We start from the raw sequence: 16,810 nt of genomic DNA, 5'->3' as shown, positions 1-16,810 counted from the left end.
TTTTTATTTTAGTCTTTTGCTGCAGTTTGCTGTGGGTCTGACTGTGAATTTTTCAGTGCTGCTTTGATGTTTATGCACATGTATTTGTAAGAAGGTTGTTTGTTATTTTGCAGGCCCACCTTCAACCCTCCCTCTAAGCACTCAAACCTCTAGTGGCAGCTCCACTCTTTCCAAGAAGAGACCACCTCCCCCACCCCCCGGACACAAAAGAACCCTCTCTGACCCACCAAGCCCACTACCTCATGGACCCCAGAATAAGGGCCCAATTCCTTGGGGTGAGTTTTGAAATGCAAAACAAAAGGGCAGGGGAAAACCTTTATAATGGATGATATATGATCTTTGGTTTCTTTTACCTGGTGCTTGCTTTCCAATGATTGCAGCTTCATGTCACATCAGCTCAGATAAATCAGCAGTTCTATCTTCTGTCACTCTAGCTTCCAGGCTTCTGTATCTGAGTCTCACTTGAGAAAATTGAAAATATTCCATGCTCCCCTGGGGCCCAATTCCATCTCCTCTGCTGCCTCCCTGTCTCTACCCTAGCTGCCCAGGTTGCCCCCACCCCGGCCCCCTCATCTGCTGCATCTACTCTGCATCTACTTCCTCACCCCTGCTCCTGTTCTGACCGGCTCGTTGATCTAGATGGATCTTGATTTGGGGCAGATAGACCTCGATGAATATGTGTGGTTCTCCTGATTGCCAGAAGAGCTTGTTTCCTTGGGCTCTATGCCAAATCTTTCCTGTCAAGTGTTTGCACCTAGCTGGTGGGGATGTGTTGTCTTAATATGTTTTCAGGTTTTGTGATGTTGTCTGTACATACACAAAGACTGATAGGTTTGCATACTTCTACCTGCAGAAGTTACACAGAAACAGCACCTTTTTTTAACAGGATACCTTTCTGTTTTTTAGAAACTATTTCTCCAGACTACTGAAATTCTTCCTCTCTTCAATAAACATTGCTCTACGCAGTCAACTTCTCCCAGTAGCTATAAATCTCAGGCCCATGTAATTTTCTATAATTCTAGTCTTGGTGACATAATTTCCATAAATCTGTAAACTTTTGAGCTGGAATCCAATGTTTACATGGGGGGGGGTCATCCATACGCTACTTATATCTTACTAGTATCGTCTCTCTGTTCTAATACAAACACAAAATCACTAGCCTAAAAAAAATGGGAAGCCCAAGAGCACCTTTTTTTTCAGCAAATTGAGGCAAATGTGGTAAATCATGGAGTACTCATGTGTAGAACATGTGATTTAATCTAGGGTATAATATGAAGAGAATTACAGAGTCCAGTGAAAAGCAGAATCTTTTTCTCAGGGAATACAAATAATGGCAGTCTTTTCAGTTCTGTACTTTTCAGATGTCTGGGATATGGAAAAAATGTTTCCTGTCTTCTGGAGTCTAACAGCTTTGTTCAATTTCAGAGGTAGTAAAGACATTTTGAAGAGCTTGGACTTTAAAAATTTAAAAAAACCCGAATATTTAAGTCCAAAACAGCACCTAGAATACCATCTACTACAATGCTATATAATGTAACACTATTAGAACGAAAAGTATGGGAGGAACAGATGCTATGCCAGTGCCGACTTTTCTTTAAAAGTACTAGACCACAGATAAAGGAACATAAAAATATGGGAAAGGTGCAGGTGTGGAGTTTGAAGATGAAGAACCTTGTAGCAATAGAGTACCTTTTCAAATCAGAGCTGAAGAAGAACATTGCTTATTCTCTTTGCTGCTCTGCAGTGCAGACTAAACTTCAGTGGATGGAAAAGTTTTTTTCTTAGCTGAGATCTGTACAAAAACTTGTTTCAAAGTCCATTTGGATTTTAAGCAAGTATTAAGTTTTGTGTTTATAAAAGAGGGAGTTTCTTGGATCTGCTTTTGTGGTTTTGGTTTAAGAAAATTGTCAGATGTTCACTGCTTTCCCTTTCAGAAGCTTTTTTCTGTGTTGTTATATTTCTTGTTATGTTGAATTTCACCATTTGTTTTTTAATCTGTGCATTAATTGAAGTTTTAAGCAGAGCAATCCTTAGCTTATGTCTAAGCAAATTAAGTGACTATTCAAAGATGTTCTAAAAATGTAATTTAGGTTATTTTGGATTTCCATGGTAACCATGACACATTTTTCCTTGCTTTATCCATAGGATCTACATGTGAAGGGTTTGCTGGTTTTTTGTTTTGTTCTTGTTTTTTTTCTTTTAAGTATAAACATATTTTTAGCAAGGATCAGCATGAGGCTTTTCTGCTGTTTCATTTAGACTTCAACACACTAAGAATGGTATCTAGGCAGATATGTCATTCTTTTGCATGAGAAGTATTTTTTGTTCTTGCATCATTAAATGTCACTTTACATCTATTTTAGTGGCAAATTATTAATGGTTGTTGAAGTTGGTTCTAAGATTGTTTAGACGTGCTGTAATAGAGGAGTGAAGGAGGAATGATAAAGGCACTAAAACAAGTAGTTAGTATAATTGTACCTTGGGAATGGTGATGGTTAATGAGAGAGAAGCCTTCTGCTGAAGGAGTTCAGAAGCACTTGGGTTTGGATTTTGCTGTCTCTTGACAGAATTGACTATACCCAGGTTCTTTAGCAACAGTTAATGTTCAGGTTATGGTAACATACTGACTTGGTCATTAAATCAGCAAGGGCTATTCTTTATGTAGGATAAAATACCAATCCTTAGAAATCTGATGTTTTATGAATAAAATAAAATTCACGGTGGTTTTAAGAAGATGTGCCTCATAGTTCAAAATGTAAACATCCACAATAAATTTATTTGATGCTGGCCTGCATTATCTCCTTCTATTCAGAGAAAATTCAAACACTGTATTCAAAATAAATGCCTTACAGCAGTAACTCAGCAATGTCATTCAATCTTTCCTTGACAGCAGATGTGAGTTGCTTTAAAATGTGTTATATGAAAGGTCAAGTTGGATTATTATGGTCCCTGCCGCTTTTTCAGTTACAAAATTATTAATGAAGAATGATCTTTGAAATCTTTAGACATGTTGCATAGAAGATACTTGGAAGAATGTGTACTTCGCTTTAAGTGCACCCTCTACTGATTATATTTCAGTTATCCTAATGATCATGGTTTTTTTTAAATTGTGCTTTTTTTCACCTCAGGTAATGATTTGGGTCCACCTTCAACTAAGGCTGCAAACAAGTTTGAGGGGATGTCTCAGCAGTCAAGGTAAAATCTGTGTGTATGAAGGCAAAGATGAAAATTTGTCTAAATATAACTAATTTGTAAATTAGAAAAAAATTGCCTTTCATATGAAGTAAAATCCTAGCTATGTTTCTTCATTAGTTTTCTGCATGCCTTACTACCATACAAATACTTTGGCTTCATTGAGCCTCCTACGCTTTGTTTGTAGCTGTCCATACACAATTCATCCTTTGAGCGGGATGGACAGAACGACTTGTACCAGAATCTATCTACTGCTCCTACAGAAGTGCTCTCTGAGCTGGGGAATGTTGCCTCAGACTGCAGACCAGCAGGACAAAAGTTTTATTTTCATGTCTCCTGGCATTTCATTTTATCTGCTTCAGTGTGAGGTCTCATGCCTGTAGCTGCATAGCTTAAGTGTCACTCTGGGTACAGGCTGGCATCGAAGAAAGCTCTATAAGAGAGAATTCATCTCAGTCTTTCATCTTAACTGTTTTCCAGTCTGTTGAGCTTATGTGCTGACACACAGTCTGTAATAACACAAACTGCTTTTAGCTCATAGTTCATCAGGTCAGTACATTACATGTGTCTTTTTCAATAGCTGAAGTAGTAAGGATAGCCATACATTCCTGTCACTTAGTGTTTGTTACCCCCTTATCTGTGTTGTGATTCCAAGGTCATGAGGTTCAAAGCATGGTAATTCTGATAAACATGTGCCTCAGGCAACACAACATAGACCACGAGTGTGCGTGATCAGGCCATGACTGGAGACGGATGTGGAGCGTCAAACAAATCACAGTAGAAGACGTGTAGGTAGAGTGTCTGGACACTCTGCAGTCTGTGATCTGCCTTCTCAGGATAGGCAGTGGGCCTTTTGTTGGTAGCACAGCTGACTTGCCACGTTTGCAGAATCCATCCAGGTGGCACTGGGTATTCAGGGAAAAAGTAGTGATGTTCTACAGAACAAAGAGCTGGTGCTGTACTTGGTACTTGTAAGACAAGGGTAAAAGCGTGGTACTCGTGCTGGATGACATTAGATAAAGGCTGAGGTAATTATTTATTGAATCAAGATTGAGCTTGGCTGTTTTTTCAGTTTTGTGTCATGATATATTTTGACTATTTAAAAAAAGCTAGGAAATTAAGATAAAAGTGTTTCATCATACTACTTTTGAAACGTTAGCTTCAGAGAAACCTACCAAATTCAAGGCTGTTGATGCATAAGACTATGCTCTGTTGACGTATTCTGGCAACTGCCTCACTTGTTTTTCTTTTTTCCTTCTTTTTTGAGTAATTATTTTGAGGTGTTACTGATTTTTATTTGATTACTTATTGTTTGATTTTTATGCCTTACATCAGTTGGCTTTCTTCTTTTATTCCACTGTCCTTTTCTATAAAAGTGACTCAGGCGTGGTTTTGGTGGAAGAAATTTTGTGGGTTTTTGTTGAAACTTGTAATATCTTTAGCCGTTACGTGCCATGTTTGCAAATTTGAGCCAGCCTGGTGTTATTTTTGAACAAAAATGCCTACAACGGAAAGCATAGATGGAAAATTTTGGCAATATGCAACTATCTTGGATTTTTATGCTGTAATGAAATTACTCGCAACTGTCCTGCTTGTATGGTTGCTTACCACTACAAGTAGCTAACACAGCTGTAACACAGGTTGACAGAGTAAAGCATGTTGCTTTCCCACAATCATCACTATTTTCATGGAGTAGCAGAGACTTTGTCTCCTAATGCAGCTGCAGTTTGTGTAATACAGTATCATACCCATGGAGTAGGCTACAAGGCATAGGCTCAGTCCTGGAAAACTTCAAACCACTGACATAAAAGAAAGATAATGTTTTGAATGCTTCAATACAATTATTTTAAAGACTAAATTTTCCTTAAAAGTTCAGGATCTGCCCACTGAGCTGGCCTTTCAGCTTCACCTATATTCAGAGTACATTTTGGCACATACCATAGTTCATGGAATAAATCTACCCTGTAGCATTTAAGCTGTGTGGGGTTTGTATGTCTTTTTCTCTGAAAAAAGGAGTTCATTCCTAACAGTGCTTTAAATTTCAGGATTAATCCACAGACAATACGGTTATACAAAATGAAGCAAAATAAATGTGATTTTTTTTTTTAATTATGGATGTGTAGAGGGGAAAAATGGGAAATAAAAAGTATCTTTTATAACAGTTATAAGCACTAATAATTCACATCTGTTGATTTAGCACTGGGACTGCAAAAACTGCACTTGGCCCTAGAGTTCTTCCCAAACTACCTCAAAAAGGTAAGAGTTCTCTTTGTGGGTATTCTCATAATGATATCTTTTAAATTTGTGTGAAATAAAAAACTTGTTTTAAATATATAGATCTTCTCAGCAAAAGTTTTATTTCTAAAATTCTACAAACCATGAAACTTCTGCAAAACTGAAGGGATTTTGGAAGATCGGGAAGGTTTGTATTAAACTAAAAAAATAGTTAGACCTATGGAACATAAGGAGGAAAGAAAAAAAAATTATAAACTAATTGAAGCTGGAAGAGACCTCAGGAGGTCAGCTGGTCCAATCCACTACTCAGAGCAGGACTAACTTTTTCACATGAGAGCAAGTTGCTCAAGGCTATGTCCAGTCACATTTTGAGTACCTCCATGGATAACCTCTCTGGGCTTCTGTTTCTTTGACCACTGTCGTTGCTAAACTCTCTTTTCTTCCTAATACCCATAAGTCTAATTTCTTGATACCCTTGAAGTAAGTTGTGTCCATTGCCATGTTTTCAAGATCAGGGTGGTTGTCCTTATAAATACTTTGAAAAGAATCAGATACTATTACATGCTCGCTTATATATCGATGATGAACTTGCTGAGACCATCATCACAGTAAAACACCTTATGGCCCTTTCTTTTTAGAAATTTTTTTTTTTCTAGTCTCTCTTTAAACTTATATGGCAGGTTTTATATAGTGTTTTGAGTTCTTGCATCAGTTGACTATGAAGCTGAAAGTGGACCTACCTTGTAGCTCACTCTGATACAGAATCCATCAAAAACATGTTATATCTGTATGAGTGGGTGATCACTATAGAGCCTGTCCAAACTTCTGAAGCTAGATGACTGAAATTGAGAGTGCAAATCATTTTAACAGAAAATGCAAATGTGAAATTTCAGCTTCATTAAATTGCAATTATTATGACATGATATCATCTTTTGAAAGAGACACCAGTGATGCAATAGGGTACCACTGCAAAGGAAGTTAACACTTCCTTGATTTAAATTTATACCTATATCATTATCAAAGCACTTTGATAAGGGCTACTATCAGTTTTTTCATATCATTTACTTAAGCCTCAAACCAATGTGGATGATCAGTGCATGTACATTTGCTACTGGATAAGTCTGGGAGATAAAGCCATGTATAAGTATCAACATAGACTTTTTTTAAATGAGGCATCTGATAGTAGCTGTACAATTTCTTTCATGGAAATTATGCTAAGTTTTCCTTTGTTGGTATAAATAACCATAAATGTAGCATGGAAGTGTTTTTGCAGTAGATGATAGCCAAAGTGAGTGTTGTTGCTTCCATAATAAAATGTCAAGCCACCTTTTTGGCTGTATTATATAATACTAAAGCAATGCTGAATACAATACAAAATTATTCCTTCTAGTCAAAATGTGTTGCTTTCATCATGGATCATAACTTTTTTCTCTCCTGTCCCCCTTCATCTGCTTTAATATAGAGTTGTTTAGTTTAGGGGTTTGGGTTTTTCCGTTGTGGTGATTTGGTTTTATTTTTAAGGTAGATTTCAGTCAAGTTTTCTTAGGGAACTTAGCAGTAGAATCAATGCATGACACCGAGAAAAACTATCAGCTGTTTTCACTTTCCTTCCATAAAAACTGCAAAATACACTGATTTAAATTTTCTCATCTTTACTAAATTGTAAATATTTACAATAATTTATCTTTTATTAGTTTTATTTTGAATGTCTATATTACCGTTTAGTCTATACACTGTATAGATATACTTGCTCGCTCACTCTCTTTAAGATTTTACAGGTACTAATCCTGAGACTCAGCATTTTTTTTTTTGTATGGAGTTCAACTCTATATATGAATAATTGGCATTAAAGAGAATTTTCATTGCAGTCACATCAGTTGTTTTGCAAAATACATCTTTTCTTATCTTTAATATTTCTTGGTTTAGGTCCAAAAGGCAATAATTTTATTTCACCTTAAGTACTTAATCTATAAATTGACACCTACTAGCTGTTGGATTAAGCACTCCTGCCCTCCAGTAGGAGCAATTAAATGAAACCTCAGTGAAAGAGGGTTAAGTAATGTATTTTGCATTTGTCATAGACTAGGAGGACATATGGACAGTTATTAGGGCTCAGTGAACATGTGGTCATTACACAATTACAGTTCTGATATGTGCCTAAGTTCTTTAATATTAAGGTGAGATTGTGAAAAAACATTGTTATGCTTTTTTGTTTTAGTGGCACTAAGAAAAATAGAAACCAGTCATCATCTTTCAATAGATAAATCCCATCAGCACACGGATATCTTTCAGAAGCCCTCACTATCCATCGATATACCACAGAAACCACAACCTGGAGACTTGCCCCCAAAGCCTCTGCCTCTGGAATTAACTCAGAAACCTCAAGTGGGAGATGTACCTCCAAAGCCTGGAGAACTACCCCCAAAGCCTCAGCTAGGAGATTTGCCACCAAAACCACAACTTGGAGACTTGCCTCCAAAGCCGCAAATGAAGGACCTTCCTCCAAAACCTCACCTAGGAGAGCTGTTGGCTAAAACTCAAGGTGGAGAAGCATCTCCAAAGCCTCAGCCCTCAGAGGCAAATCAAAAATCTCACTCCTTAGATCTTTCTCCAAACGTACAATCTAGAGACACCGTCCAAAGGCAAGCATCTGAAGAGTCTAATGACTTAACACATACCCTGCCAGAAACCCCTGTGCCACTTCCCAGGAAAATAAATATGGTAGGTATTATTCCAGCCAGTTGAGAGTATCCATGGAAGGTTTTGAAGTTACTGTAGGACTATCTGTGAAAAAAAAGCCACCACCCTTGAGCTATGCACACAAAGCAACACAATGTTACGGGATGGGATGGGGAATGAGGTGCTTTTTTTTCACTCCCAAGCAGCTTCAGCAAATGCCAGGGGTTTACAAGGCCTCTTGCATGCTGAAACAGATACTAATAACATCAAATGATAGCCTTGGGAGCATGACAGTGTATTTACATTTATTAGGAAACTTGGGCATTTTTATCTGTGCCAATCATAATTCTGAATTAATTGGTGGTTTTCTCTGCTGTCTTTGCTCACTGCTTTGTATGCCTTAGATTACTAGATTATTTATTTATTTGATTTTTTTTAAGCTTTAAGAAGGGATGTTAGTGCCTATTGTCAGTGGATTAAAGTCAACTGTGACAAACCAGTAAATGTTCCTATCGTGAGTATTTAATGTCAGTGCACTTAAGTGGTTAACAAAGGTTCAGATATATTGCTCAAGTGGCAAAATTGACATTGCTGGATGGTGTGTAGTGGCAGAGCTGGAAGTGTAACTCGATTCCAAGTCTCCTTGTTCAACCTCCAATTCATCTTGCTGTTCATCTTGCTAACCAGTGCAATTTCCATCCAACAGAGGATTCTTCATGCATATGTATATTGAAATTGTATGAAACTCCAGAGCTCTCTTTAAGATTTTCATCATTAAGAATACATCAAAAAGGAGATGGTTTTGCTTGTCAAATTGGCTATGCAAAGCACTTATGTAAAAGGAAATAAGACTTCCATTCTTGTAGTGAAAGCAGAGGGTGAGTTTCTCCCTTCTTGTGATTGAGGAAGAACACTCTGTGAAGCCATCTCTCTGCTTGGCTTCTGTCATGGACTTATCTGTAAGCTCCTGTCTAGACTGAGAGCGATGGGGTTGTTGCTTGGGCTTCCCGAGTGTTCTGGGTATTAAATAAAATAGTATAGGGATCTAATCAAAAGGTATCTGCAACTACGATTTGTTTACTTACATACTTTTAAATGTAAGCAGGCAAATAACGTTGGACATTCTCATCTATTTGTCACTTTATTAAAGAAGGAAAGAAATCAAATAGCAGATTAGTTGTTTGTTTTGGTTTTTGTTAAACTCTCGCCTTTCTACAGAAAAATTCTGAGGAAAAATGCAGTGTTCTCACAAGTCAGCCATTTTCACATATGCAGTAAATTAAATAGTTCCACTGTTTTGCAGTGATCAAAATTATGATGTGTCTGTGATAATTACTTCCCACTTTTGTACACATCATTATGTGCACACGTGTATCTCTTCTTGTTCACTGCAGTCTTCCTTGCTCAGATAATAAAGTGCAAGAATCCCTCTTAAGGTATCTTGCCTCCATTTTCATCCTCTGGCTGTATTCTCTCTGCATAAGCTGGTGAAATGCTACATCACAGTGCAACAGTAAGGCCCATGAGAGCAGCCACTAGTACGTGTGGGTACTTCACTCTTGGGTTTGACTATTTAGCCACTAAATAGATGAGCACACGTTTTTATTGAAAGTTCTAGAAAATCAATTGTTCAGAATTGTTAGGTAAAAAATACCAATGCTGTTAACGTATAAGGACTTGCAAGGATATTTTTAGAGAAATGAAACTTGCTCTGAGTGCTTCTAAAATTACACTGAGCACTTGAGTGTTCTTTTTGTGTGTGGTTTTTTTACATGATGGAGACAAAATACTTCTTTTTAAACAAAAATGTGTTGAATGTAAGAGCATGGAGGGATTATTAATGACCACAGCAGCTGATTATTATTCAGTTTTAAGCATAAAAGTCTCTTCTTAATACGTATTAACTTTGGATACAAGGAGTTGGGGGTGGGGGGTGTTTGTTTTATAGTAGGAAATTACATGTCCTGGAATTGCTTTTATTTCTTTACACACCAGTTCCACCAACTGTGTTCTGGAAGATATATACTCTTCAGATCCATCCTTTTTTAAACCTTCCCCAGATTAAATATATCTCAGGTTTAAATTCTTCTTTTTACAGCTTTCCAAAGTGAAAGGGATAGAATATTAAAGCGTCATCTGTGTTACTAATCTGAAGGAACCAGGAGCAATTGTCATCATTTTTCATGTGTTATTACAAGCTGAGTTACATTTAGAGGAATTTAACTTTCTTTAGTCTCTTACTGAATGAGACAGTTTTTATCTGGTAGAAGTAGCTGCTTCCCTTCCTCACTGGAGGATTGATTGATTGGAAGCACTCTCAGTTTGTAAAGGTTCTCTGGAGTTGAAAGCTGGGACTGGCCCCAAATACCCATTCATACTGAATTCCAGTCCCTAGTGATAATTGAGATTTTTGTTCAAATTATATGAATTTGTTTAAAAAAAAGAGAGAAAGCGTTCTTTGAAGTAACTTCTTGCTGCAGCAAACCCTTGCTGTAAAAAAACTTCTGATCTCATATGAACTTCACTTCAGATATTCCTGTTCATTTGTCTCAAATATGGGGGGTTTTTTAGTGTTGTTAACTGCTTTGTCCCTTAGATCCCTCTATAATTGTTATTTTTCTGTACCTTCAGTTTAGTATGAATGCTCTTTGCTGTGTGTCTGTTCTGCTGTTGATCTGCAAGGGTATTTTTTTTGCCAAAACGTGGAGGTATTTCAAGTGGGTAGGTAATAGCAAAGAGAAAGCTCCCTAGGAAATTTCCTCTGTAAAGTTACTTTTGGCTCAAATTCCTCTAAACCTGCTGACTTTTTTTCCTTTGTAGCCCTTCTGCTTCTCATCTCCTTGTGCTTTTCTTTGTTTTTTTGCATTCTTGTTATCTGACTACTTCTGTTCAAAGAAGGAACTGTAGATTTTGAAGAAGTGTGGGTATGAAAATACCGGAATATAAAGTAGCAGGAGTGTTTTGGTATGAATATTGCTTCCTTACTCTATTTGGGAATAATTTAAAGCATTTTCCCTGCCATGAGAACATATGTTCGGGGAGGAGTCCATGGCTCAGGCTTTTTCATGTGAATTAGCAGTATGCAGCAAAGTATGACCTAGAAAATACTTGGACTCAGAATGGTAGAGCTGTGAGAATACCTATTGTGAATTATCATCACAAAATAGTACTGCCATCTGAAATTAAGATTCTTTTAGTAAGAAATTTCTAATATTCTGGATGAAAAATCACTCAAAAAATGATTTCCAGTCCTATAAGCAGATCTGAAAACATAGGCTACTGTATTTTTGCAGTAGATCCAAAACTAAAACTGTAATAAATACTGGGATTTCAGTGCAGCATTTTCCTCAGCCCTTACCACTCTTGCAACATTCAGAGGAGATTGGGTTTCATTTTCTGTTCCTCGTGGGTTTTTTTAATGAAGTATGTTATTAAAGGAGAAAGAGGGTGTTTGTGGACTGGAACAATGTAAAGATGTTATTTAAACTTTCTTTACTGGAGGAAGCGTAGGTTACTTAAGCTGTGCCCTACACGTTAAAAACCTCTTGGGAGTTCTAAATCTTAAGAAAAAGAAAACCTACACCTGTGTAGGTCATTTTTTTAATATCCTTGTTGAAGCAGCGTTTTTTGATTTTTATGTCCCCGATTACCAAATTGCTTTCCCTGCAGTCTTCACCTTCTTGTTAAATAAAACAAAGCTGAAAGGCAAAATTGATGTCATATATATGTTTTCACTGTTCATGTCCTTCATCTAAAACTTCATTCTATTTTTAGGGGAAAAACAAAGTTAGGCGAGTGAAGACTATTTACGACTGTCAGGCAGATAATGATGATGAGCTCACATTTGTTGAAGGAGAAGTAATTATTGTAACTGGTGAAGAGGACCAAGAGTGGTGGGTATGTATCTTTTCCTTTTATAGTTCCACATAACTTCTTTATGATTTCCAAAGGAAAGCCTCTTTTTCCGAAGTTGGGGGGGGGGTGGTGTTCGTTATTTTGGTGTTTTTATTTTGTTGGTTTTGGGGGAGTTTTTTGCATGAGCTAATATCCAGCCATTAAACTGGTATTAGAGAAGACCCCCTTTCTCTGGTAGGGTTTGTTTCTTCCTGGGAGTCTGCTAGAAACATCCTGACTAGGTTTGGCTTTATTGCTGGCTCATAGCAACGTGTATTTACATGTGTCACTCTTTGTAATGCATGCTTGTCTTTCATTAAATGAAGAGGTGGTGATTTTTACTTCATTTAGCATGCTTAGAGTCTTCAGAAAAATGAGATACGTAATTATCTTCAGTTCACCAGAAATGTTAAGTTATACCCACAGGGGTTGCTGGAAGTCTGAAAAACTGTAATTAGTGCTGTAAGCTGATGATTTTCCTCCTTAAATGAAAAGTAGTTAACATTTTCTTTCCCTTCTTCCCTCCCATGCCATTGGTTTGTATCATACTCCCCCCTACTCTGGACTGCGTGTTGTTCTTTGGTTCTTGGGTGCTAACACCAGGTTTTTCTCAATCCCACTTAAAGGCTCCAACCCTCCCTTGACACTACTTCTTGCCTCCAAAGCCATACTACATCATACTTCCTTACCTAAGAATTATTATTGGGGAAAATGAGACAGATTTCATTTTGATTAAAACAAATTCTTATCACAATGCTGCCTATGATTTCCTAATCTAAGTGCAGCACAACTTTTGCTGTTTTGGTTCTAGCTACATGGTTTCCTCTCAACATTTAAGTGTGGAAGATATTCCACACTGAAAAGATGGTATCAAAAGAGCAATGCCCAATGAAAAGCTGCTGTGTTAACCATATCATCCAGTCCCTGATTACAATTGCCTTAGTTGCTGAATCTCCTTTGTGAAGTGGCTTTTTAAGATCCCTGGGTACGTGCCCAACAAGTTCCATGAAGTGCTCCATTCTGAGTGTTTCTGAGAAGGGAAACGAGGGCTGTTGACTCATATGCTTCAAAAATTTGGCTCCACAAGAGGAAATGGCCAGCCCTGCATGTTTCCCCTTCCCATTTTGTTAGCTGCTGGAAGAGGAAGGAGGTACACTATTATTCTGAAAGTAGTGAGCAGCACTCTAGCAGGATGAGAAGAGCGTTATGTGGTCAGTCAAGACTACTACTCCAGTGCTGTCAGTTTGACAGTTGTTTATAATTATGCATTTTAAATATTTAAAGTTCATATAGAAGGCACCATTTTTTTTATTTAGAAGTTGCTTGGCTATTTCTTTATAAATTATTATGCAAAATATGTAAGAAGTTGTACATGAAGGATACTTAATCAGACAATACTGTGATTTGTTACAAACACAAGTATGCACATAAATCATTAGGAATCATGCTAGTTCAATGAGAAAATAGGTGGGCTTTTATCACTTCAAGTGAAGCATGCAGATAGATCATCATAAGTAACTTCACAACTGTAGCAGACATTTCCCTTAAGTGAGATGTTTAGGATTTATTCAGTTAACTAAGATGAATGTTTTTCAGAGATATATAGCTTGTTACAGAGAGTTAGTCTATCAAACAAAAGAAAATGAGGCTTCTGTTTTGGTGAGATTCTTGAAATTCAGTGGCATATGTAGGTTTCCAAATAAAATTGTGGTTTTGTTCTCTTTAGATTTAGTTGGCTTGTCTTATTTATAATATGCTTGTAGGGTTTTATTTAGTTCCATTATGCAAATTCAAACGTTAACTAAGTTCTGCTTTAAACTATCCAAGAAGTTGCAAGGGTTCTGTAGGATCCATGCAGTTCTTCCCCTTCTGATTGAAGTAAATGCCATCTACAAACTCCCATGTGTACACGCACCTATATATGTACGTTTTTCTCCTGTGTTGCAGATTGGCCACATCGAAGGACAGCCAGAGAGGAAAGGGGTCTTTCCAGTGTCCTTTGTGCACATTCTGTCAGACTAGTAAAAACAAACAAAAAATCCTAAACTTGAGCATTGCACATTCTTCATGCAAGACGGGCTTTTTAGCAAAAGCGAACGCTGCTGCCTCCCTGTAATCCTGTGCACAACTGTATATATAGCTGCTGTTACAAATTAAGAATTCATTTAAGTTTCACCTCATGAGGTTGAATTATATGTATTGTAAATATACTGTGTTATTCTGCCTTTGCCAGTATTATGGTAGCCTTGGAACCTGGCACGCCTTATTGGGTTTGTTGAAGCCATCCTTGGCATCTAGCACTTACATCTCTATCTATGCTGTTAAAAATACGTATGAACTGCCAGCTTTCCAAACATAGGTGGTCTCTGTCAACCATGTAACTGTACAGAAATGACTGTTCCTAATAACTCGGTATTCTCAATATACAATTAGCAGAAAGTTAGAATGAGTGAATGGTTTTGGACAATTTAAAAATCAGTCTGCAGTTTATAAGTGTATGCAGTTTACAGCTATGAAACCCACTTCGGTATTTATTTAATATAGTGCTCAGTTAAGTGTAACTATGAAGACAAATATTCACTGACTTTACAGATAACAGTAATGTTTTATGGTGTGCATACAGCATTTCATGTTTATATTATGTGGACCTATGCCAAACTGTGATTGCAGTTCCCCTGTGATATTACCTCACTATAAAAAGTTACAAATTTATTTCATTCGAAAACTTATTTTAATGACAATTAGTCATATTGTTCTTTAGTAGATATATGTGAAATTTGCTGGTTTCTTTCACTGAATTCTTAGTAACCAAGGACTTCTAGAAAATGTTAACTGTTGACATTATGCATGCATTTAGACGCTTACTTGAAACCTGCCTTTGTACAAAAGTAGTACTGTAGTCATATAGCTACATTTGAGGAAAAGAACATTTTAACTTAATTGCTATTCAGATTAATGTGAGCTTGCAACAGTATTTGTTTATAGCTAAATTGGCTTTTTGAAAAATGATTTTGTGGGGTTTTTTTTCCTCTGTCTTCAACCTTGCTAAAAGTTAGTTACCTAAAATAAAATTTCTTAAGTGGTGATATAAGGATAAATTTAAATTATTTTTAGTTGCTCTAAAAAGTGGAAGTTAAGATGACCTCTCATGCATTTGATCAGGCTGTTAATGATAGAACTTGGATCACAAGTATCAGGCTGGTTTTAGTAGAGCTCACTAAACTGCAACTGTAATAGTCTTAATTCAAAGCACCAAGTAACAGACATACCTTTATAATGCTAATTTCTAAGAAAATCTTCGGAAGGCTGTATTTGACCTGAGGTTTCTTGAAAGTTGGTATAAAGTTGCATTGCCAGAAAACACTTAAATGTATTACTGGAAACTTTCATTTCCTGTGTCACCTTCAACATCATTTTTTAACTTTTGAAACATAATGCAGTTCTGTTTTTCCCATAGTTTGTCTGTAGCAGGTTCCATGACTTTCATATGTAGTTTTGTATTACTTGCTTTAAATGTTATTTTGGCTTCAGTACCTAGTACTGCTATTTCAAAGCAGATTGTCTTGGCTGCATGGAAAGATTTTCATTTCATAAAAGCACATCTCAGACTTTCTGAGGGCTTTCATTTTTAATTCAGTTTTACAAGACTGTAGTCAGTGAATATTTAATTCTGTTTGTGGTTAATATAGAAACAAGTATCAGTCTAAATCCCACATGGAAAAAATGCAAAACATTTATCACCTGTTCATGGTTTTATCATTTATAACAAAAGTTTATTAAAAAAAAAAAAAATTACGCAATGAGTGAGCGAGCCTGCTGGCGTCTAATCTTCAGTATTACCAGCTCCAGTATTTCAGACTTTATTCTGTTTTTTATGGAAGGGAAGTCAGGTTTAGCATTTATTTAGCATTCCATTTTATCCATTACTACAGTGTTTTAAGTTGCATTAAAGAACAAAACCTATTCACTTTTGTGGTCAATTGTATTTTTAAGTGATCTTGAAATAAACTGATAAAAGCAAATCATATAAAGAAAACCTAGGCATGTAAAATTATGTAGAGTCAAATGTCTATTCTTTTCTATGCTCTTTAAAATAGTATACATATGCATTTTATAAAATTAAATTAGTTCCATCGGGAACAATAGTTCTGTTTATTCTGGCTTATTGTGGGTCATGAGAAATCTGAAAATGTATGATATTGATTGAGTTTAAGTACAGTATTATATTTGAACTCAATGAGCCACTGTCTGCAATTTTGTATATGACATAGTATTTGGAAAGTCTAAATCTTTATGGAAAGTTAGCTGATAAGGGGTTGGGGGGAGGGGCAGGGGAAGGTGCCCCCAGAGGGGGAAGTATGCTCTGCAGATGATGTCTTATTTACTGTTGAACAACAGTTGCTATTTATTTTTTTATTACATAGTACATCAACGTGTACAGAAACCAGATCTGGTCATGCCACTAGTTAAAATCTTGACTTCTCATTGAATGTTAAGGTAAAACATCAGTACACATGTCTATTCACATGTATTTAATGTGACAGTTTTTGAGTACTGTATGTGTTAATTTCTACTTTTTTAATATTTAAAATTGCTTTTAAATAAATGTATTCAGTTGATCCCAGATATCTGAACAAGGCCCTTTTGTCAACTGGAATATCTTCTAGGGAGAAGGTCTGGATTTCAAACAGGTAGAACTAAAACACCTGAAATGTTTTCTCTTTAATACAAAGCACCCCTTATATAATACAATTAAATGTGTCTCTCTCGAACAGCTGTTAAATATGGATGAAATTGCCTTTATCTGGAA

At 36.5% G+C, this 16,810-nt stretch overlaps 1 protein-coding gene across 4 annotated transcripts in view; it reads left to right on the top strand.

The window, feature by feature from the left end:
* ASAP1 (ArfGAP with SH3 domain, ankyrin repeat and PH domain 1) overlaps positions 1–16,624 on the top strand; it is a 157,536-nt gene extending 140,912 nt beyond the window's left edge. For 3 of the 4 annotated variants that reach the window (XM_074887925.1, XM_074887934.1, XM_074887944.1), the window contains 6 exons: positions 114–275; positions 3,129–3,195; positions 5,390–5,448; positions 7,646–8,148; positions 11,881–12,003; positions 13,948–16,624. In XM_074887925.1, coding sequence (XP_074744026.1) covers positions 114–275; positions 3,129–3,195; positions 5,390–5,448; positions 7,646–8,148; positions 11,881–12,003; positions 13,948–14,022 — 989 coding nt within the window. In that variant the 3' untranslated portion in view covers positions 14,023–16,624. The remainder of the gene's footprint in view (positions 1–113; positions 276–3,128; positions 3,196–5,389; positions 5,449–7,645; positions 8,149–11,880; positions 12,004–13,947) is intronic. The other variant, XM_074887954.1, reaches the window with a different exon arrangement.
* Positions 16,625–16,810: the final 186 nt, after the last annotated feature.

This window comes from Strix uralensis, chromosome 1, assembly GCF_047716275.1.
Source record: "Strix uralensis isolate ZFMK-TIS-50842 chromosome 1, bStrUra1, whole genome shotgun sequence".
In the NCBI taxonomy this organism is placed as follows: domain Eukaryota; kingdom Metazoa; phylum Chordata; class Aves; order Strigiformes; family Strigidae; genus Strix; species Strix uralensis.
This window is presented reverse-complemented; position numbering and strand designations above follow the sequence as displayed.